The 24,848-nt window shown below is 42.8% G+C and overlaps 1 protein-coding gene across 2 annotated transcripts in view; it reads left to right on the top strand.

The window, feature by feature from the left end:
* Positions 1-24,848, top strand: part of GPC3 (glypican 3) — a 3,264,744-nt gene that overhangs the window by 2,152,347 nt on the left and 1,087,549 nt on the right. For both annotated transcript variants that reach the window (XM_085606673.1, XM_085606674.1), the window contains exon 5: positions 6,487-6,612. In XM_085606673.1, the coding sequence (XP_085462799.1) occupies positions 6,487-6,612 (126 nt within the window). The remainder of the gene's footprint in view (positions 1-6,486; positions 6,613-24,848) is intronic.

Here is a 24,848-nt window from a genome sequence, read left to right as displayed (position 1 = left end):
ATTCAGTGAAAAAACCATAGGGTTCAGGGACGTTATAGTTAGAAATTAGCATTTAAAAAAACCTTAGAAATTCACTGAAAAACCCACAGGTTTCAGGGACGTTATAGTTAGTTGGACATTTCACTTGTATAAAACCAGAGAAATTCGGCCGTTATAGTTAGTAGAGCTAACTATAACTCACGCCCCCACAATGCACTGCTGATGACATCACATATTACATCACTCATGACATGGTCAGTGACATCACTCATGACATCACTGATGACATCTCAAAAGACATCACTGATGACATCACTGATGACATCATCCAGTGACTGAGTGTTTCTGAAAAGTTTAAGAATGTTATCTATATATATGCCAAGGTGTATTGAACTATAAACATTCAGCTGCTGCAGCTCAGCAGGATTTGGGGGGATTTCTTAGTCATTATGAATGCCTCCTGCAGCCATTTTATTATTATACAGTTTACAAAGGCAATATTTGCAGACAACTTGGTTGATATATAGATCTAACCATTCCTTATCTATAAGGTATAAAGAAAAATTAAATCTCTGTACAAGATCTCTGTCTTCAGGTTATGAGTTGTTTATCTTTTTTGTCTGTGTCTTGTAGTTATAGGACGCCAATATATACTGTATTTAGAGTTTATGTTGATGCCACTATAAATTCAAAAAATCAAATCCTAAAATTCTCTCCAGTGATTCTATCATTGGTAATCTCCACTATTATGCTGTTTGCCTCACAGTCTCTGGCCCAAAGTATGTCATTTGAATTTCTTCTGAAATTATTGTTATATCAGAGTGTGTTCCATGAAAACACTGCACTATTCATTGCTGCTAGATGAACGCCTGTTTTAATGAAGTAAAACGTTCTAACTAGATTGTGCATCCTAGTATCATTAACTGACAGCATGCAAATATGATGAAAAGTATTGTCACACACCTCTTATTATAAGTAAGTCAAAGAATGTCCTTGCAAGTTTGAGCATTTCTCTTTGAGTAAGTCTTTGTAGGTTCCTCTGCTATACATTTAAGAAAATCAGAGTTTCTGAATTAACCCATATCTTACGTTAAAGATAATACTGCACTACCACTAATACACAGGAGATGAAGGACCTCTTTGAGACACTTGGTCCCAAATTGCCTCTTCTTTGTTTCTTACACCACCTTCTCATTTGGCACTAGTGTACCTTCTTTCAGTTCATACACACATGCATCTTTGACAAAGGCAAAAACTAAACTATTCTGCCAGAAAAAGCTCCCCTCATTAAAACAAGCTTCTGCACTACGGGTATGTCTCCAGTTTCCCTCAACCATACACCGAAGTTTCACTTGTTTGCATTCTGCTTTTGTCAGCACTTGGTTTTTGATGACCTCACTGCCCAATCTAAAGTTTTCATTCTGTTAAGAATAACTTTATAACTTTGTCTTTAGAGTACATGACTTCTCTGAAGAGTTTCCACAAATGGTTTCTTCCTCTAGCAAGTCTCCTCTTTACCTGCTTCATTGCCTTCATAATGTTGTTTACTACCCTATAGCAAAAGACATTTTTATGAAGCTCTTTGAATTTCTATCTTCTTATGCAAGTATCCTCATTTCTACATTTGGACATTTTCTCGTGTTTTCCTAATCTACCTGGAACCATTCTTGTCTGCTGCTCCTTGTGTCTCACCAATTCTTCTATTTCCAACTTGTTTTTTTTCCTATTAACATTTTAATAAGTGCCAGATTTCTCTTGCCACATTCTGCTTCATTTTCACACCTCAAACTAAGTATTTATCTGATCACTTAACTACTTCCTTCATGACTTTCGTGGCATTATCTACTCCTTATCTGCACATTTCTTGGCATATTCTCTGCTAAACTTTCAAATCTGCAACGAGGTTGAAATAATAAAAATAAATATTATTTAGATGTATAAATTATATGTAGTAATTATTTCATTAGTAGTTGAAAAATATATATGTTTCTATATGAAAGCACAGACACAGTTGAGAACAAAAAAATATTATATGAAAATGCATATAAAAGTGTAAGTGAGTAGAGATAAATGTATGTATTGTATACACAAGGGAGACAGACAAAACAGGTGACAAACAACACATTATAAAACAGTAGATACATACATTTCTGATGCAATTAGAATCTATATTTTCTTGATAGAAAAATCAAAGTAACCTAATCACAAAGGTACAACAGTATAAGTTATATTACAAGATTAGAGTGTTGACAGGCCCATTGAAGGCAATGGTATAGCAGCAACTCATAAACGTGATATTTGCCCACCTCTTCCAGCATTACAATTCCCTAAACAGCAACCTCTGCCTCTTTCTTTCCCCTAACTCTCTAGGATATCTAGACTGGGTAATAGAAAGAAATACAGAAAGGCAGAATCTGTGCAGCAAGGCACACAAATGCTTTCTTCCTCTCACTAGACACTTGGAAAGAAGAAGGAGTAATTTTAATTAGCTCCATGTTCCTCTGCTCTGCCCAAGTAGGATAGGTCTCACTGCTGCCCACTCTCACAACTCTTGCTATGTATGTACATACTATAAACTGGCAAGCACACTCACATGAAAATTCGTGAAACTCACTCAAGCCTTGGAAGCTTGAAGGTTTGTAAAGCTTCTGATTCTTCAAGAAGGCTGTTTTTTTCAATTAGTACTTTTTACCCATTAGGAGGTTATGGTCTAATAGTCTTGTAGCCCACAGTTGCAGGTTCCAACAACCATTAAATGCAAGCTACCTTGATCTAGGTCCTCACCTTCAACACTGATGCAGGCCTTTTATGACTGGTATAGTCTAAGAAGGTGAGCTAGAAGGCTGTAATATCCAGTGTTGTCTTACAATATTTAAACCTGGCTAGCCTTAATGCAAGTATCCTCCCATCACCTGATGTGTGTTTGATGCCACGTTGTAAGCATCCTCCCATCACCTTTTGTGTGCTTGATGTAACGCTGTATGTGGTCAAGAGTATGCCTAGACGTGGGTCCCTTGCTCACTCTGCCACGAGAACTAAGCTGCACCCAACTAAAGAGTCCCAGTCAGGGTGAAAACAGTCTTGAGTTGGGTGTGTCGCTGTTCACTGAGGACCTGACTGTTCCTATTCGAGTAGGGGCCAAGACTGATTTGCACATGGGCATCTAATCTGAGGTGGCATGGTCAGCAAAATAACAATGGGATGGAATGCTGCCGTGAGTGATTGCCAGTGATTATATTGATTGCAAGCATCTCCTTTTATTTGTTTTCTGTAATGTTTTTAAATGTTTCACTTGGCTGTACAGGTGGGATTATTCCAAAAATGGGTTTGTCATCAGTCACCGTCTGAGGTGCAGGTTTGGTGGAAGCTTCAGGGTGATTTCAAGGCTTGCGCCATTGACCGTGATAAAGTTCAGAGTGGGCAGATTCTGAAATCTGTGCTGAAGAGGATCATGGTGGAAGTCCTCTACGTTCAGGCTTTGAAACTTTTTGGGAAGTCAAACTTCTTTCAGAGGGGCAACCCAGCAAGTTGAATCGGACCGGCGATTCAATGTCAACGGCTGTGGCTTGGAGGTAGTCCTGTGGTAGCTTCTGGTTCTTTTTCTTGCAAAAAAGTTTATAATTGTGCAGTTTTGCAATTTTTGCGGGAGAAGAGTATACTCTAACACAAGCCAATTATGGTACCTTATGGGCACCTCTTGGATGGTTAGGACTCAATCTCCAAGATGCCACCAACATGTTCTGGGTCACATCTGCTTGAAACTGGTCAGTTGGGTTCTTGAAGTTGCATCCTTCTTGCTGATTGTTTGTTCCTGGAACTTAACAGGAGGCTAGTTACCTATCTCTTGGAGAACACTCCCTGGGTTCAAGTTGGAGAAGATCCAGCCTCTGGGTTTCTCTCCATAGGTTACAGAATGTGCAGTCCACTTTTGAAGTCCAAAGGGTTCAGCAGGTGCAGTCCTGCTTCTGTCTTCCTCAGGCAAAGCAGTGTTCTGAAGAAGGTGCCCAAGGAGGCCACCTTTATGCCTGGCACTAGCTTATGTATGAGGGAAACTCCTTGACCAATAGGGAAAATTTACCCAGAGGCCACCCTATCCTCTATGACATAATTTACTGAGAGTTTGGCCCTAAACAATCCCACATTTGCCCGTTCGGCCAAACTCAAACATGGCCAAACCTTTCTTGCACTGGCCAGAGCTCTGGAAAGAACCCTGAGGTGTGTCTAGGGAAATGTGGGATTCCCTCTGCAAGCCAGTGCTGGAACAGTGTTCCACCCACTGGGATTGATGTCTCTCTGGTTAGTTTGATGAGGGCAGGCCTAGGTGTGAATCACATCTGCCTGTGAAACGGATGCCCCTTTGACGCTTGCAGAGTTGGTGAGCACAGGCCCAGGCCATCCTGTCGAGTGGAGTTCATGCCTCCTCCCTGCCACTGGCCTTTTGTTCCCTTTCCTGGGAGCCATTCACACCTCCCAGCAATGTGGCAGTTTCAAAATAGAGATTTAAAATCTGACTTGACCATAAGATTTATTTATTTATTTAGTTGAAAGGTTTGATATAGCGCTAACATGACCCGTAAGGGTATCAGAGCACTGTACAACAGAAAGAGGACAAGAATGGTCAGTAAAAAGAAAACATAATAAACATTTGTAGTTCACCATCTCAGTTACAGAAAAAGCAAAGGAAGCACGTGGAACATGTAATGTGAACAAAAATTGCATCAAAAAATGCCTCAATGAATGAGATACCCCTGTTGTCTCTAAGACATAAAAGTTAGTTATGTTGGATTGGTCCTATTAATAATTTGAGTCCTTAAACTATGGTTTTACCTATTTCCCAACTGAAGCTTTGCACTATAAGGTGTATCAATGTAACCCATTGCTTGATTTTCTATGGGAGTGATCCTTGCCACAGTGAAAAATTACTTTATACACTTTTCACTGCCAGAAGCCGTAAAACCTAAGTGCACTTTCTACTTTTCATATATCTTAGGGATGACTTATAAGTAAGTACTGAAAAAGAAGATTTAGGCCTGTTAAAAGGATGATTTTAACAGATCGAAACAGCAGTTTTAAAAATGCTGTAGCATGCCTAGAGTCATTTTTGCATGGTCACTGAACTGGTGGCACAATATGTGCTGCAGACCACTAGTGCAATTTAACTTATAGGCCCTGGGTGCACAAGGTACTATACACAAGGGACTTACAGGTTAGTCAAATATGCCAATCAAGGATGTAGCCAGTTGAACAATTTGTTTAGGGGTCAGAATAAATGCAATATGACCTGGTTGGCAGGGCCTCAGCACCACAACAGAGTTGAAAATCCGGCAGCATCAGTCCAAAAACCAGGAGTGTGGAGGAGGGGGATGGAGGGGGGTGAGCACTGAAAAGAGGTCTTTCCTTACACTCTGAAACCTAGAAACAGTGAAAGGCACTTTCATTTATATATAGTTACACCAATATTTTGAATATTAAAAATCACACTCTCAACATATACATACTGTTATAATATTTTTTATAACAATCATGAATTATCTCTTCACTGTTAGTATAGCTCCCCATAGCTATAAAAGTTAGAAATAAGGTTAATACAGCACTGTTCCCAAGGTTACCCCAACGTTACCCCATTCAATTGTTGGAGTGAGTGGGGATTCTAGAGAAAGCTGTCTCCTTAGTGGTGAAAGGTTAGCCTTTTGTCAGGGCCTGCCATTTTGTTCCCTGTGAGTTGCTTCTCCTGAAAGGTTCATGGTTGTGAAGTGTAAGGTTTTCCTTTACCAACTGTGCACATGTTTTAGGTTTCTCCAAAGAAGACTACCAATCCTACACTCTTCGACAGTCATCACCTGAAGACAAAGAATATGACTGGCTTGTTTGAGAATGGATAAACAAAGTGGCAGAACCACCTTAATCCAGTCCCAGAGCTACTATCATAAAATGCATAAACTCCTGGTTCCAGGATACCTCAAAGACCAGTGTAAATCACACCCTGCTGGGTGTTGAAGAATCTGAGTTTCAAGGCTTGGGTTTGAAAGCCAGCTTCCTAGTCAGATGAGCATTACCTGAAGTCTGCAATGATCTGCTGGACTGTGGGTCTAGCTTGGACAGTAGTCTGCTTTGCCCTTTAATATAATGATGTTGCAGTTAACCCTAAAGAAGGAGTTTGTCCAGAGGAGAAGCCCAGCTGTAGCTGCCTGGTGGAGGACTGTGAGCAAAGAGGGATAGTGGCACTGCAAGTAAAAAAGACAGACTATGACGTTGAGGTGTGTGCTTGGCGCATGGCAGCTGTAATCAGCGCCAGCGCAAGGGAAGGGGGAGTAGAGAGCCATATCCCTCCTTGTTGCGCAGCGCAGCCTCGCGGGGGGCTCCACTGAATTAATTTTTTGTAAATCCCCCCCCCTCAATGTTTAATGGCCTTTAAATTGTGCAATATAAAGGGGATTCTTCTGATTGTGAACAGCAGACCTAGCTGCATGTATACACTTAACATTTGGACTTTTGCCTTTGTTCTAGGGAATTTATTCTAAAACTGAAATCCCACAGCAACTTTTACAGTAGCCTACCTGCAAAGATTTGCAAGCACACCTCAGTAGTTTGGAATGACACACACTGTTGGAATGGTCAAGGAACAGTTGAAAGGTAAGCATTTCTGCATTGATATAACATTTATGTCAAAGTAAACTTCATGGATCATGTATGGGAAGGTATGAAGACTTTGGACCAATTCTCAGACTTAATGTTGAATCAGTAGTTGCTTAATGGAACTGTAGAGTGAGAAAATTTTGCAACAAAGTTATTAGCATTTGTTCTGCTCATGTGCAACACCACACACTTGCTCCTACCCCAAATTTTAATGAGGTGGCATGGTCACCTGTTGGATGGATGCACGAGCCGATAGATCCCTCACATATAGGGATGCCCATCCCTCTGCATCAGACCTTCACTGCAAAAGGTGTGAGTACCATAGTGCAGGGGAAACTGTAGCATTTGCAGGAGACAAATACGCCTCATTTGTGCATGGTTGTACTCTGCACACTAATGCTCATGCAGGCAACTTGTGTTGAACATAATTTGATGTCTTCCCTTTTATCATGGGTGCAAATTAAGTATTTTTCCATCTGTTATGATTTGTCGAAAGGATGATTGAAATACTCCATAAAAAGGGTTAAAACCTGAATAATTACCTTGGAGGTGATCCAGTGTTCACCTCCAGGGTAGGAGATTAAAATTTGGAGATTTTAATTTAAGCTGATTGTATGATGTATGCTGGTTACTGCTTGACGTTTTATCTAGACCCTTTCAAATGTATTTAAGAATTGTTTTTATAAGAAGAATATTAAGTAGATTTACGGTTTGAATTTTAAAGGTTCACATTGTTAATTGAATCCTTTAATACATTTTAAGATATTTAAAAAAATGCTTATTAGGTTACTTAATGGATTTCAGTCATATAGAAGTGGCAGTTATTTTTGTAATGTTCTAAACCATTTTTACAAGTTTTAAAATATTTCAAACTTTTATAATGTTTTTTGTAAGCTTCAATATTTCACTAAGAAATTTCAAATAATCCTTAGAATTTTTGTTAAAGGCAGACACTGACAAAAATATGCTCTTTTCAAGACTGATCAAAAAATTGGATTTGTTGATTAACAAGGTGCTCAATTATTTGACTGGCAGCACTGAATTCAATAAACATATTCAGTTTTTTTTAAATTTATAATTTGACAATTCTGGATGAGTGCTACCCCTTTTTCATACAGAAAGAGTAACTCATTTACAAATCCTGAGCATACTGTGTAAACTGCTGCTACAAATGGGTATTAAATGTGATGGGTTTCTTCCCCACATAACTTTTCAAAAATGTACATGAAAAGTACACTTATTGAGGTACTGATTTAACTAGGATACAAAAATAGCACAAATAATTCTCAGCGAAAACGTAAACTAGTTCCATGTAGAGTAATTCTCACCTGGTCCAATTGTTAAACAAATGTAATTTTAAAAGCATGTTGATTGAGTTTGATGTAATTCATTAAGAAATTGATCGAATTGTGCAATATATGTTATTTTTGACTGGATTGTCATTCATAGTCTGCAGGTTACAAATATCTTATCACACATTTTTTTCATAAAGCTTAAGCATACATTCACTGCTCAGCCACTGCCCAGCCAATGGCGATACAGCATAAAATGTAGTCAAATGTATACAAAATTTCTGTAGTAAAGCGGTAGAGTGTTTCCATACACATCGCAGTACAAGTAGTACCAAGCTTTTATATACCCCAACAAACCCTGCTCTAATGCTTTGGAACACAAAATTAGAAAAGGGGGAACACACCTCCAAGCATCCCACCATGACAATCTTTCAAAGAAACAATAAGCATCTGCCCACCCAGATATTCATTGGAACACAGTCAATCTTCATGTAGGAGAAGAAAAGCGGACCTTCCTCCACTTAATCGAACAAACCCAGAGCCCTGCAACGGAAGTGATGTTTAGTATGTGGCAGGCCACCACTCAGCATACTATAAACAGGATTCTATTGCACTTTGTATAAAAGGTGAGTGCCATTCATTCTGCTCACCAATCGTTACATTGCAAGAATAGACCAGAGTCTTTTACACCATTGGGTGAGTGGGGGGCACTCTGTCTGTTTTCAAATGTAAACAATACTCAACTTAGCAGCACCCAAGCATTGCAATACCTTATGCCATTCATATTTCCTCATGAACTTTAACTCCATGGGCTTTTTACCTAAAAGCATCACCGCTGGAGTAGAGGAAATGGGGAACCAAAATAGGAATGTGATTGTTCACTGAACTTCTTCGCAGAAAGGATGAATCTTGGAGCATGCCCACCAGTTAAGCAGTGCCTCCCCCAGGGCTCTAAAACCTGGCCAACATCTAGGGGAGACATTATAGTACATGCAGTGTAATCAGGAGGCAGTATAGTGCCATTGATACCATACTTTGCAGTAAATTCCCTGCCCAAAGTCTATATGAAGGAGGAATGAATATCCCTCCCCAACTAACATAATGTTTTGCTGTGAATCATTTCCCCTGAACCCGCTTCCATTTTGTATTGGGTTTTCGTGTAGCTTGGGCCTATTTGTGTCAATAGTAGGAAATAAAGTTTGGAAATTGTGCCCCTGGTGTCTACCACAGTAGGAAAAAGTGTTTCAAATGGGGTTTAAAATCTAATAGCTGCAGAACAGATAGAGAGAGGGTAACACAATGCTTCATCTGAGTATAGCACAGCCGTTCTGTTTCAGGGAGGGAAAGAAATTGTCTTACACTGGAAATAGTACTTGGGAGATGTCCCATCATACATATCAGAAATCATCCTACAGCCTTCCTTCATCCAATGACAAAAGACATGCTCCTCAAAAGCAAGAATGTATGGTGATATCACAAATGTGCAACAGTATTTTCATTAATTAGTCGGAAAAGATTTTTTTAGAACCAAGTGAACTGGTGCATTTATGGTTGAATACATTTCTAAAAATCTTTCTAAATAACCTTTAAAAAAAATATTAAAGAGCATGTGAAAACACTTTCATCGGATCCCCTTTGATCAACATGAACTAGCACCAGCAGCATGTAATTATCAATAGGAATACTTATTGTAATTGTATGTCTATATTGTGATACTACCCCTGGCAAGACGTTGATGCGCTTTTTGTGAGTGGAATCTAAAGTGGATTAGTGATGAATTGATATAGGGAAATCTAAGTTGTTAATTCAAATGGTGGACTTGTGCGTTTGTTAGTTGGATTCAATAGGATAAAGGAGGTATAGAGGAAGGAAGAGTCTAGAAAGTGTTATTTGGAAGATTATAGTAGCAAAAAGAGGTTTGGGATGAGTTAAAGGAGGGCTAGAGGAGGGAAGCGTTCAGAAAAGGTTGTTAGGGAGATCATACTATTAAAACGAGGTTTGGAATTAATCAAAGGAATGACTGAGGAGGGAGGAATCTAGAAAAAGGGTTTTTTGAGATCATAGTAGTAAAATGAGGTTAGGTATGAGTCAAAGGGGGTAGAGAGGAAGAAATCTAGAGAGGGTTATTAGGGAAACATTGTGGTATAATGAGGTTTTGGAAGAGTCAAAGAGTGATATAAGAAAGAAGAATCTAGGAGGATTTTTTTTGAGAATGTAGTGGTACAATGAGGTTTGGGAGAGAGTGGAGGTAGAAGATGTAATGAAAGACATATCGGATGAGACATAGAGTAGTGATCTGGAGAGAGTTGAGTGTTTTATCCCCATTTATATATTAAATTATTCTATAGTAGGAGTGGAGTAACAAATATATAGATGCATAATTACATTGAAAAGGATACATGTAAATAGAAAATAATACATGCATGAATAAATAGTTATGAACTCTGATTGTTGCCGTACATAAACCTAATTTCTTTTTTTTTCTTTTTTTCTTTTTTTTCTTTTCGGATTCAGGAAAACCAATAAATACAATTGTTTCGAAAATGACACAATCAGATTCATCAATTAATCAATGCATATAATAAAGTATTATTAAATATATCCTACTGGGTAGGGTAGATATAGAGAAAAGTGAGAGGGATTCACACTCATTCTTTAGGATTATAAACTGTGTGCTTAATTCTCCTCAGCTTCCCACAGCGGACCCCACACTAGGCAGCCTCTTTTTTTTAGCCCTTCTACCTTTACATTTATACAATGCCTTCTCTAAATTAAAGACATGAAAGAGCCTGGCATACCATTCCTGAAATGAAGGCGAATCTGCATCTTTCCATCTAGTTGCGATACTTATACGCAAAATGGCTGGTACCATGAAACAAAAATATGTTTGGGAAGAGTCCATCTGTAAACTGTCATTTTTTATAATAGCTCCCGTTGAGCAATACCTGACGCTACCTCCCCAAGGGCCAGCTCATAGATAGAGGGGGGTATCTCCCTACTTTGGTCTGCCTGGGTAGTTCCTAAACAGTATTTAGGCCGAAAGAGACTGATCATTTGCTACAAAGTTACAGCCCAGTAATAATATAGCATATGGGGGATTGCCAGACCCCCACGGCTTTGTGGTAAAGTCATCAGCTTCATTGACCTTCTGATCTTTTTATAACCCCAAATAAATTGTGAAAATATTCCTTCAATTTTTAAAAAGAATCCCCTAGAAGGTTCCAACGGAATACATCTAAATAAATAAAAAGGTTTGGGGAACATAGTCATTTTTATGATATTCGCACGTCCTATAATGGAAAGATGTAAATTATCCATTCGTTTTAAGTCATTGCTTATCTTTTTAAAAAGCTGTGCCGAATTGATGTCCCAAACCGTCCCTACCTCCGCATTTATATTCATCCCTAAATATGTGGCCTCCGTAGACCTCCGTGCGTCATGAAACTGGATATTTTTGGAGCAGACAATCTTGGTTTTACCTGTATTCAGTCTATAGCCTGATTGCCTCCCAAATTCTGATGCCAGAACCTCTATCCGATCCAAAGCTTCCTTTGGGTCAGGGGTTACTATTGCGATGTCATCAGCGTAAGCTAGAACTTTGGTGTTGAATCCCCTGACCACTATAGGTTTAATAGCCTGATCGTTTAGCATTGTTCTGATTAATGGATCGATATAGAGAGCGAAAAGAATTGGAGAACACGGGCATCCTTGTCTAGTACCCATCAGTTTAATTTTTGCATGGGGTTGTACATACATAGCCTTTATGGCAGTCAGTATACGGGGGCCAAAACCGTTGGTACTTAAAATCTGCCAAAGGGATGCCCACTCAATCTGATCGAAAGCTTTTTGGGCATCCAATAATATAAGGGACATTTGCCCCCCTGTCTGTTCCATTATATCAAATAATGATATTACACGGCGAATGTGATCCGTTGTTCCTCGACCAGGAATAAATCCGTGCTGCCACGGACTGACCAGGGAGGCGATTATTTTTGCGAGTCTGAGCGCTATGATTTTAGAGTATAGTTTCTCATCCGCATTTATAAGGGAGATAGGCCTATACGAAGCGGGATCTTCAGATGGTTTTCCCTTTTTCAAAAAGATAACCATATTGGTTTCCTTCCAGGACTGAGGCGGACTACCCCTATTCTGTACTGCCAGAAACAGGTCCAGCAACAGGTGTGCAAGCTCCGGCTGCAAGGCTTTATAAATTTCCATCAGGATCCCGTCTGGGCCGGCGGCCTTACCAGGTGCCATAGTCTGGAGTGCCTCAGTGACTTCAATTAGCGAAATGTCTTCTTCTAATTCCCACCCCTGCTAATGTTTGTGGATCAACCTCAGAGCTGTACAGGTCGCCATAAAATTCAGCAAAGACCTGAACAATGTCCTGAGGTTTGGTTACCATATTCCCATCCTTCCTCTTTAGCTTCATAATATTATTTGCCGCCGCCCTCTGTTTCAGTCTAAGTGCAAGGTGTCTCCCTGTCATCTCCCCATATTCATAATTGTCCCTGGCCCGGGTTTGATATATCTTAGCATTTCTGTTATTGTATATTCCATTGATTTTTGCTTTAGTACGGATTACTTTTAATTCTAATTGGCGCAGTAATTCCATCTGTTTTTTTTCGATAGCTCCCAAGTGCAGTTCCTCATATTTGGAGAGCTCAGCCATGAGCTGTTGTATGACCTCACTCTGTTCTTTCCTAAGGTGCCCGGCAAAACTAATAATCTCACCCCTAAGGCAGGCCTTAAATGTATCCCAGACAATTTCTCTAGATGCGCTATACCTATTTGCCTCATAAAATTGTTTGGTCCACCCCCTAATGTGATCTATAAAGCCCTCGGTAGCCAAAAGTTTCCTGTCAAAGGACCATTTTGAGGGAAGATTCTCATGTTCCTGAACCTCAATTTCCAACATCAGAGAGTTATGATCTGATAAAACCTTAGGCAATTTCCGTATGATAGCTCCCTCTACAAGAGAGGCAGAAATAAAAAAATAATTGAGCCTAACATACTTCCGATGAGGGCAAGAAAAATATGTATACCCGGCATCTCCAACTTTTTTCCGAGCCCAGACGTCCACTAAACCATGACTTCCCACTAAAGCTTTAAGGGCCTTAAATACTTGTGGCTTCCTCCCCAGATACTTTCCCCCAAGCGTATCCTGTGTTCCTAAGTGGATGTTAAAATCTCCACAGATTATAAGTGGGGATGGCCAGGAAGCTAGTTCAAGCTCTAATTTTGCCCATAAATCTGGGTCATCGAGGTTAGAGCCGTAGATTGTACATAGTGTTACCCTGCAAGGTAATAAAACTATTGCCCACCTACCCCATTTATCCGCTAAAGTCTGCTCAGCCAAGGGCATCTGTTTAGAAGTATGTATAGTAACACCTCTCGTAGTGGTTGTCTGCCGTGAGCTGATTGCCTGCGTATATCCAGGGATAATGTTAAGCCCTCTCTTTTGCCATGGGATGTGAGTCTCTTGTTGGCAGATGACATCTGCCCCCCACGACCGTACCACTTCTGCCGATCTATTTCTCTTGCCGCCATCATTCAACCCCCCAATATTTACCGAGCTGATTCTCAGCCTACCCATCCCTGTAATTTATTTGATACCTAAATTGTGCCTTAAAACATTCCCTCATCTCTGTGTCAATCTGAACTCGAGTCTCCTCCAATTTTCCTGAATTTTTACGCCCCCCCTACCCTATCCCCCCTTCTCCCTTCCCCTCCCCTACCTGACCACCCCCCCCATTCCACCCTCCCTGTTCTAGAAGGCAACAGACCTGTCAGGTCTGTAGTGGATGATCGGTGTACTCTCCCGAAAATGATGCTTGTGCTTATATGTACTTACAAACCATATTAATCCATACTAACCCCCGTGAACCCGCCACCCCGGTTATCCCAATTCTATCCTCCCCCGAGGCAAATCCACACAATTTAATTGATGGGAAAAAAAAAAGGATGGGCTATTTATATCAACAACTTGAGTTAAACTCTCCCCCCAGCCTCTAGGAACTCCTTTGCCTTTATTTCTGAAGTGAAGAGTCTCGTAGTGTCCTTCCAGACTACTTTTAGTCGAGCGGGATTTAGAAGAAAAGCCTGCGCTCCCTTATCTTGGAAAGGCTTTATCATCTGGCGCAGGCGCCACCGACGTTAAACCGTGGCATGGCAGTAGTCTGGTCTAGTGAAATACGAAAACCCATCTATACTAAGTTGTGCGCCTGGTCTAGCCCTTTCAAAAACATTTTGTCTCAGTATGTAATTTCTGAAATCGACCAGAAATGTCCAAGGCTTGGCATCGGGGCGGGCTGGTTGTCGAATAGTGAAAGGGACCCGGTGTGCCCTTTGTATCTCCTGTTGCCAGTTCCAGCCAACCAGTTCCGGAAAGGAGTCCTGCAATAGTTGAACCATATAAGTGCGTGCATCGGGCCCCTCCTTTCCCTCCGGAATGCCCAGGAATCTCAAGTTGTTCCTTCGCTGGTAGTTCTCACTCTCCTCCAACTTCCACTGAATATCCACGATTCGAGCCTCGTGGGCTTCCGCTTGACCCTTTGAGCCAGCGACCTCTGACTCCAACAGATCCGTCTGAGACTCGATATCGGTCATCCGGTGCTACTTTCCTAATTGCCCCTTGCAATTTACGAGAGGCATTCTGCGATCATTTACTTTCCAACCGAGATTCCTCACGATGTGCAACCACACACTGCAGGATTGATTCTAAAGTTGGAGGGTCCGGAGTTAGCCCATCATCTGGGGCATTGTTGGTAACACCCATCAGTTGGTCTCCGAGTGCATAATCCCATCTCAAGGCCCCCTCCTTTTGCCTCTCAGGTCTCTTTGTACTAAGATTCATCGATCGAACCGTTGTTGCAGAACCTGAGGCTGCCATATACTTATCTTGTATGACCATCTCATCGCTTGACAACGTATCCCCTCCTGAATCTGTGCCGAAACCTGACCATGTTGTATCAGATAATGAAAAAAAATAATTTGCCTCTGAGTCTATATCTGTATCCCTATGCCCCAGCGGAGTTCTAAGGGCCCTAGAGCTCCCCTTATGTTTTGAATTCCCAGCGGGCACCTGGCGGGGTATGTTCCGATCCTCTTCTCCTATTAAATCATTCTGATCCCCTTTAAGCCCTGCTTTGCCTTCATACGATTTTGTGTTAGGTTTTATCCCCTCCTTTAAAGGAGCCATCAGATTTTCCTGCCCGTTTTCCTATGCCTGGTCAGGTTCAAATTCCTGTATGTCTGCCACAATTCCAGGTTCTGATTCATGGCAATTACCTGAGGGGATTACCCTACCCGGGGGGACCATAAGAGGAGTTTTTTCCGGCAATCCGCTACCACCAGCCGCTTGCTGCAATAGATCAGTACTATGGATATCAATCTCCTTAGCCGGCTGCTCCTGGATATTGCTCACCAGCTCTTTAAGCCCCTCTCCGGCCCCACTCAGCTCCTTACCCAACAGCATTGGGGCAGCAGCTCCTCCGGCTATTCAAATCTGGTCTCCCTCCTGAACACCGGCAGAGCCAGACCCCAATCCTCTGAGCAACTCGATCACCGATACGGAGGACCGGTGTGGCTGGGGCTGGGTACCCACACCCCTCCCCTTCCTGTCAGCCGAGTTCTCGGTACGCCCACCAGGTTTCTGCTTGTGTCCACGAGCGGTTGCTGGAATCGGCTCGACCTCCGAGGGAGGTGCCGGGGGACCACTGCATTCGACCGCACCTCTACCCCTCGAAACCGCTTTAGGACCCATGCCTCCCCGAACTGGAGCAGGCGATGCCGGAAGCCAGACCCATTCCAAGCGCCCGAAGCAGAGAATCAGCTGCTCCGCACTCCGGACCAGCGCCGCAGCCCAACTTCGTAAGTTGCACAAGTCTCTATTAAATGCTGTTGCCACGCTGCCGCTTCCCTTCTGGTTCCTGTCGGGGGGGGTCCACATTCTTCGGTTCTGAGGTTATTTTGTGGATATTCTCGTTACTGCATCACTGCGGGTGAGCACCTACGGCTGACACTCCTCACTCAGCCGCCATCTTGCCTTCCTGTTGGATAAATAAAACTAATTTCTTATGTATCATTTCTTTTTTCTTTTTTTAATCTGTTTATCTATTTATTTAATTTTATATTTTACCAATATTTCAATAGTAAAGCACTTATAGATGCAATTGTTATCGACATATTTACACATTGTGATGGGTAAAATAAAATAAAACAGAGACTAATAAGCATATCATCAAATAAATTATATAATTTATCACATATTATGATAGATAAAATAAAATAAACTAGAGACCCGTAAGCATATAATCAAATAACTTATATATAAACTATGCAGTGGCCTATTTACATGTTAAGCATACAACAAAATATACATTTTAACCATAAGTAATGCATACATTTGTTTAGCTGTCCTATCAGAATATCTACATTTTTAAACTGTGAGTAATATATATATGTGTACAAAGAAAAGCACCTTTCGAACAATGGACATAAAATCAAATTATACATGTTTACATACACATGCATATGCTGTACATTTGTGTTTTGAGTGTGGTGAATATATGTAGGAAAGAGCCAACTCTTGAGTAGTCACCTACATTTTTTGTCTTCTTGAATACTGGGGTTTGGAGGAGAAGGTTCCAAACTGGAGCAGACGTTTCTTTGTTGTATGTATTTGGTGATTTTATTTCTGATGAAAAGTGGTCCTGTTCCATGTACTACTTTGTGTGTGATACAAAGCGGACTAAAGGTAGATCTTCTGGCAACCGGTAACCAATGAATTTCCCTCAAGGTAGGGGAGATGTGGGCTTGTGGATTTACAAGTTTGGCAGCAGAGTTCTGAATCTGTTGCAGTCTTTTCATAGTTGATAAGGATGATCAGTGGTAGAGATCATTGGTTTGATCAAGTTTAGACGGTACAAGAGAGATAGTAGCTTGGACCTTGTGTGGAAATCCTAAGTGGGGAAAGATGTTTTGCAGAGTTTTCATAGCAATGAAGCTTGATCTTAATAACCTATTGACTTGGGCATTCATAGATAGTTTGCTGTCCATTGAAATTCCAAGGTTTCCTACTTCCTTGGATACTTTAGGAGGTGGTCCCAGAATGCCAGGCCATCTGCAGAGTGGGTCATGAATTTTTAATTTTCCACATGTATTTCAGTTTTGGATGCATTCATTTTGAGATGGCTTCATGTCATTCGCTGATCAACGGCTCTGAGTTAACTGAAGATTTGTGAGTTTCCAATGTTTTTGGGGCTTTCCAGTTTCAAGAGTATTTGTGTGTCATCTGAGTCATTATAGCATGTGAGCAGAAATTCTTGATCATTGCTGGTAATGACTTCATGTAGATGTTGAAAACCATGGGTGAGATGATGGAGCCTTGAGCGGCCCCTGCTTTTGTGAAGTACAGCTTGGCTAAGAAAGGGGGAGTATGGATGACATGTTCTGTTTTGAAGATAGAATGTGATCCAATTGCAAGCAGTACTCTCTATACCAGCTTTGTAGAATCTTTGGATTAGTCTGATATGATCAACTGTGTCGAAGGTACCTGAAAGGTGCATGAAGAGGAGTGCGGTGACCCCATTCCAGTCTACTGTGTGCCAGAGGGCGATAAGGGTAGATTCTGTGATTCTTCCTGGACGCAACTCTGTTTGAAAGTCAGAAAGTATGGAGTTGTCTTCAATGAATTCTGACATCTGGGTGAATGCTGCTCTTTCTATCAGTTTGCTCAGGAAAGGTCAATTTCAGGGCCGGACTGGGAACCACAACCGGCCCTGGCAAAGTGCTCGGCCGGCCCCGCCCCCCGGGTTGTGGGTGCCGCAGAGCTCTTTGTCAGGGCCGGTTTTCGGCAGATTTTGTTACAGGGCCGATTTTGCAGCTATGCTGCAAAAACGGCCCTGTAACAAAATACGGCCCCCAGGGGCCCAAAACCGGCCCCACCCGTGCGGCGCACCGGGGGATTGCCCGGTGCCCGCTACGGCCAGTCCGGCCCTGGTCAATTTGTAATAGGTCTGTAGTTGTTGGGGTCATGCGTGTCAAGGTTTGTTTTCTTTATAATGGGTGAAGTATACTTTTTTCAAGTCCTCTGGAAAGACTCCTCTTGTATAAGAATAATCGAAGAGTGATCTGTTGGTGTGGCAGCAGACGTGGTTAAATGAATGTTCTTGAAGATTTTCAGTGGACTAGGGTCAAAAGGGCAGCCGGTTGGCCTGCTTGCTTTGACATGATCAATAAATTCAGTGTCCGATAGTTGTTTGAAGGACTTTAGAGGCTGGGTTAGCCTACTCTTGGAGGGGAGTTTTGGAAATGGCTTGATGCTGGTGGTTGTCCTTTGTTTTAAATAGGATTCCAACATGTCTGTTTTAGTTGTGAAAAGATTATCCAGTCTGTCATTAAATGCTTGAGGAATGTGGTGAATTCCTTTTGGGCATATAGGTTTATGAAATGTAGTTAGAATTTTTATAAAAATTCTTTATTTGGACATTTAGCATTTTGAATTCTGTTTGAATAGTACCTTGTTTTAGCTTTTTTAATTATTGACTTGTATATTCTGTAAAGTTTGTGTGGGTGAAGTTTGTTTTGATTGTTATTTATTTTGAGCCAGGTGCTTGGCAGATTTACAATTTGTTGTTTTATCTTTTGCAGTTTTGCATTCACCAGGGTGCCTGTTTTCCTTTGTCATGTTTTGCTGTTTTTAGTGGTATTACGATATCAAAAGCTTCCTGAAGCCACTGATAGAGCTTTAGAATGGAATTTATTGTGTCTAGATCTGTGTTGGATGTTAATTGTTTTTTGAAATATTCAAAATTGAGTTTGTTCCACGGTCTGTAAGGACCGCCGGGTATGTTCCACAGGAGCGTCAGGAACCTGAAGATTAGTCCTCAGTCTTTCCCTACGGCCTTCCGACTCTATCAGACTCTAGAGTAACGGATGATACGCCAGGGGAAAACAGGGAAACAAAACAAGGTTAGGCGGGGAGAAAGGCAGGTAGTGTTGTTTGACCACGTCAGGGTTAAAGGCAGGAACACTCAGCTGTAAAATAAAAGACTATATTAAATTCCTTCAATATCAAGTAAACTCAATGTGCGAACACCTTATTTAGGTAAACCTACCACGGTTATAGTTCACCATTCGAAGTATGAGAGGGTGGTGTATCTGTCTCACATGCTAGGGCTCCCTATGACGAGAAACAAGGTGGATAACTGTCAATCTACTACGTGTCAGTGCCTAAACATAGAATGTGCAAGGCTCACCCCGTCTGTAATCAGGAGAACTGTGAGTGAGGCAGAATGACATGTTCGTCGATATAAACGCCTAAGGTGAGCGGTTTACTAAAGTGCCTAAAGGAAGGATATACCTGGGTTAAGGCTTTCAGTAAGGATAACGATGTGCAATCCACAACCTATATCTATGACAGATAGTGCAAGGCGCTATTATCGCTATTACCGTGTTTTCTAATGTGAAGAGCTGTCCCCTATATGTTGCACGATGGTCCACGCCAGTTAACCCCACATTCGTACAGAGGGAAAAATGCGAAAATCAAAATAAGAATACCTCTCTCGCTCAAGGGGGAGGTACCTAGAACAAGGTGCGAGTAACACTCAGGGAAAGTGAGGATATGAGTCGGTTACACAGGCATTGAAACAACTGCAGAGGCGCCTTAGCTGCAGGCACCACTTCTAAGAACAAAGGTATCAGCGCAGGTCTCAACGCAGAGGGAGTGCCCGCTACACGGGACTAAAAGAAACGTGACTGGACCCGGGAAGGAAAGCAGAGTCTTACTTGTTTGCAGGATCTCAACCGGGTAAACCAAAACAAACCAAACGGATCACAGCATCCGCTGTCACCACTACTGCAATTGCGGCAACGCCGCGCCAGACAAGGAGCAACGATCCCGACAGCACTCGTCCACGACGATTCGAACTTCACCGGAAACAGGAAACAATGCGAAACGGAAGTCAGGCAAATGCAAATGGGACGGAAATGGGGCTAGGTGCAAGAACGCTAAGCGGCGTTTACGCTCGCCTATGCTCTTTAAATACTACACATGTCTCGGGGGCAGGACCGCGGGGCATGACAGCACACTCCCACCACAATGCTCCCCCCTTGGCTTGGGCTTGTCTGGGTGCCTCTGATGGAAAAGCCAAACTAACCGAGGAGCATGCACGTCACAAGCTGACTCCCAAGTGCGTTCTTCTACCCCATACCCTTTCCAATGAAGAAGGTATTGGAGAGACCTACCAACGATGCGAGAGTCTACTATGGCCTCGACTTCATATTCTTCGCTGTCTTGGATGGCAACAGGAGCGGGTTTCTTAGGGATCTTAGTGCCCGGCTCAACTGGTTTCACCAACGATACGTGCAATACCGGATGGATCTTGAAGGAAGCAGGCAATTCAAGCTTCACAGCCACCGGATTGACCACCCTTAGCACCTTGTACGGACCTATGTATTTAGGGTTAAACTTGCGAGGACCACTGAGCGACATGTGTTTCGTGGAAAGCCACACCTTATCCCCGGGTGTGTAAATAGGTTCTTGGCCAAGTCTAGGTCTTCTAGTGTCTTCCTGTGAATGTCCTGCAGTTTCTGCACTAGATCATTGGCAGCCGAAGTCGGGCTGTCATTAGTGACCCCTACAGGTAACAACTTGGGGTGAAAACCATAAGAACAAAAGAAAGGGGTGTGGTTGATGGAAGAATGCGGACTGTTGTTATACGAGATTTTTGCCACCCACACCCACTCATCCCATTCCGCTAGGGAGTGCAGGGCTTGATTCCTCACACACTGCTCGAAGCATTGATTAACCCTCTCGGTCTGTCCATCTGACTGAGGATGATGGCTAGAGGATAGTCGAACATCAATCTGAAGCATGGAACATAAACACCTCCAAAAACGAGACACAAACTGGGCCCCCCTATCCGAAACCAAGACAGAAGGGAAGCCATGAAGGCGGACCACCTGATGTAAGAATATAGCGGCCAATTCTGCAGCCCTGGGCAACCCATTCAAAGGGACAAAATGAGTAGTCTTCGTGAAAAGATCCACAACCACAACCAAGGTATTATTCTTTCTCTTGGTTACCGGCAGTTCCATGATAAAATCTAGGGACACCGTATGCCAAGGGCCAGGTGGGGAGGTAAGCGGGAGAAGCAGGCCTACTGGGTTCTGATGGGAAACCTTAGTTTGAGCACATACATGACATGTTCTCACATACTGTTCTATGTCCTTCAGCATAGTGGGCCACCAAAAACGTTCACGTACAACCTTGGTAGTCTTTTTGATTCCTGGATGACCTGACATGGGGTGCGAATGATACCATTCCAGGACCTGAGCTTGTAATCCTTGAGTGGGCAACACCGCTCCTCCTTGAACGCAAACATAGCCATCTTTAGTGACAGTCTCATTAGAACCCACTATTTCTTGCATGTTCTCTGAGGATTGGCCCTGTCTGATCTGATCGCTGAAACTTTCCTCAGTGAGTACCCCACCTACGATGGAATCACCGGAAATAATGGTGGGCGCGTCTAATGTCTCTTCTGGTTGCTTGAATCCTAGCCGGGATAAGGCATCCGCTTTACCGTTTCTTTTCCCTGGTCGGAACTGTATAGTGAACTCATATTCACAGAAGAATTGAGACCAGCGTAGTTGTCTCATAGACAGGGCTTTGGCCGATTTAAGGTATTGGAGGTTGCGATGGTCTGTATATACTACGGCTGGATAACGGGCGTCTAGGAGATACTGCCTCCACTCCTCAAAAGCCTTCTTTATCGCCAGGAGTTCTTTGTCTCCCACCACATAATTATATTCCGCGGGAGTGAACTTGTGGGAGAAATAGGCTACTGGGTGACACTCCCCTAAATCAGGATCTACTTGACTCAGGACTCCTCCCACTGCCACTTGAGAGGCGTCCACCTCCACCACAAAGGGCAAGGCTGGATCCGGATGACGTAAGACAGGAGCACATGTCAAGGCTTCCTTCAGTCTTTGAAAAGAAGCTTCCGCTTCTCTTGACCATACAAATGGAACTCCCTTTCTCAATAGGGCAGTGATGGGATGTGCCATTTCGGAGTACTTCTGGATAAAACGCCTATAAAAATTGGCAAAGCCCAGAAGCTCTGAAGTTCTTTGACAGAACTAGGGGCTGGCCAAGAGAGAACGGCCTCGACTTTGACAGGATCCATACTGAGTCCGCGGGGTGAAACAATAAAACCCAAAAAAGACACTTCTTGTGTATGGAAGGTACATTTTTCCAATTTGCAATAAAGGTGATTATCGCGTAATCGCTCCAACACCTTTCGTACGTGGCTTACATGTTCAGACATGGATGGAGAGAAGATCAACAAATCGTCAATATAGGCGATCACATGTACATCAAGCATATCCCAGAGTACTTCGTTTATGAAGAATTGAAACGCAGCGGGGGCGTTACAAAGCCCAAAGGGCATCACTAAATATTCATATAACCCGTATTTAGTGCAAAAGGCTGTCTTCCACTCGTCTCCCTCCTTGACACGCACTAGATGGTAGGCGCCGCGCAGGTCTAGCTTGGTAAAAAACTGCGCCCTGCGCACTCTGTCAAGGAGAGAGGCTATCAGAGGCAAGGGATAGCGGTTCTTGATAGTGACGTTATTCAATCTCCTATAATCGATACAACATCGAAGACCCCCTTCCCGCTTAGGTATGAAAAATAAAGACGAAGAGGCAGGAGATCTAGAAGGCCGGATGAACCCTTTCTCTAACATGGTGTCTAAATATTCTCTGAGGTATATGTTTTCCTTTTCTGTGAGAGCATAAACCCTGCTACATGGGATTCTGGCTCTTGTCTCTAGATCAATCCGACAGTCGTATACCCTGTGCGGGGGTAGGATCTCTGCTTCCTTGGGATCGAAAACCGTGTACAAATCTTGGTAACAGGAAGGCAACTCAGGTACGGGGTCCTTTTTGTCTGCATCAATTATCGATTGTGCTACCCCTATCCTGGACTCATGGTGTGCCTCAGGACGAAACGTGAGTGTAGATTTCTCCCAATCTATAACAGGGTTATATGTCTGCAACCATGGGATGCCCAAGAGTACTGGTATTTGTGGTGAACAGATCAAATCGAATTCGATGTCTTCGTGATGGTCAGGGTCTATTTGCATGTGGAGGCGAACAGTTCTGTGGGTTACTGGCCCTGAAATTAGAGAACTGCCGTCTATTGTGGTAACCTTATTGGACACTTCTTTTTTAACACATGGTATTAAGTTGTCTCTCGCCCAATCAGAGTCCATAAAGTTCCCTGAGGCCCCTGAATCAATCATTATAGCCACATGAAGACCGAGTTGTTCCACAGAAATGTAAGCTGACACATAGAGGTGATTAGTGGGTTTTTGGTCGTGTTCAGAGGAGGAGACTGTCAGTCCGGAATTGCCCAGGATTCCCGTCTCACCGAACCCCAGGCTTTCTAGTTTCCCGAGCTCTTTGATAGAGTCGGTTTAATCGGACACGACCGCAGGAAGTGACCAGCCTTTCCGCAGTATAGACAAAGCCTCTTGGTTCTTCTTCGTTGCCTTTCCTCTGGCGTTAACGGACCTCTTACAATGCCTATCTGCATGGGCTCGATCTCTTCGGAACTCTTAGCTGACTCTCCCTTCTTTTCTTTGGCCGGTACATATCGAGGTTCACTCTTCCCCTTCTCTTGCTTCCTCTCTTGGATACGGTGTTCAATCTTAACTACTAGATCTATGAGGTCCGTACATGACGCGGGTAGGTCCACTATCTGGGAAAGGGCGTCCTTTAAGTCGTCTCGCATCCCTCTGTAGAACAATGTACTGCGCTTTTCTTCAGGCCAATTGGACTCTACCACCAACCTGCGGAATGAAGTAATGTACGAGACAAGGTCTTGGCTACCCTGTTTCAGAGCCAATAGTTCAGTATCAGCGGAATGGGTGTACATGTGCCTGTCAAACAATTTACGGAACTCCCTCTTGAAAGCTGAGTAATTGTACAACAGAGGGTCGTCTCGGTCTACCAAAGGAATGGCCCAGTCAGCCGCCGAACCACTAAGGTATGAAACCATAAAGGCTACCCGGGACTGATCGGTTGGAAAACAGTTAGCCTTACAGGAAAAATGCAACTGACAGTGACTAAGGAATGCGGCACACCTAGTTGCATCTCCTGAAAACCTCTCAGGGGGAGCTAAAGGGATGGAAGGAGGTGTAGTGACCTGTATAACTGGGGGTGCTGCATCTGACCTCCCTCCCGTTGCCGCCAGATTTTGTCTTTGCTGAAGCGTATCTATTCTGGCTGCCAACGCCTGAGTCTCTACCTGCAAGTTGCCTAACATTCCGGCAACATCTGCAAGTGTAACTACCCCCAGTTCCATGGCGCTCGGGCGGAACCCACTGTTTAGGCTTAGCGTTCTGTAAGGACCGCTGGGTATGTTCCACAGGAGCGTCAGGAACCTGAAGATTAGTCCTCAGTCTTCCCCTACGGCCTTCCGACTCTATCAGACTCTAGAGTAACGGATGACACGCCAGGGGAAAACAGGGAAACAAAACAAGGATAGGCGGGGAGAAAGGCAGGTAGTGTTGTTGGACCACCTCAGGGTTAAAGGCAGGAACACTCAGCTGTAAAATAAAAGACTATATTAAATTCCTTCAATATCAAGTAAACTCAATGTGCGAACACCTTATTTAGGTAAACCTACCACGGTTATAGTTCACCATTCGAAGTATGAGAGGGTGGTGTATCTGTCTCACATGCTAGGGCTCCCTATGACGAGAAACAAGGTGGATAACTATCAATCTACTACGTGTCAGTGCCTAAACATAGAATGTGCAAGGCTCACCCCGTCTGTAATCAGGAAAACTGTGAGTGAGGCAGAATGACATGTTCGTCGATATAAACGCCTAAGGTGAGCGGTTTACTAAAGTGCCTAAAGGAAGGATATAC

The sequence above is a fragment of the Triturus cristatus genome, chromosome 5_2 (genome assembly GCF_964204655.1).
Source record: "Triturus cristatus chromosome 5_2, aTriCri1.1, whole genome shotgun sequence".
NCBI classification, from domain to species: domain Eukaryota; kingdom Metazoa; phylum Chordata; class Amphibia; order Caudata; family Salamandridae; genus Triturus; species Triturus cristatus.
This window is presented reverse-complemented; position numbering and strand designations above follow the sequence as displayed.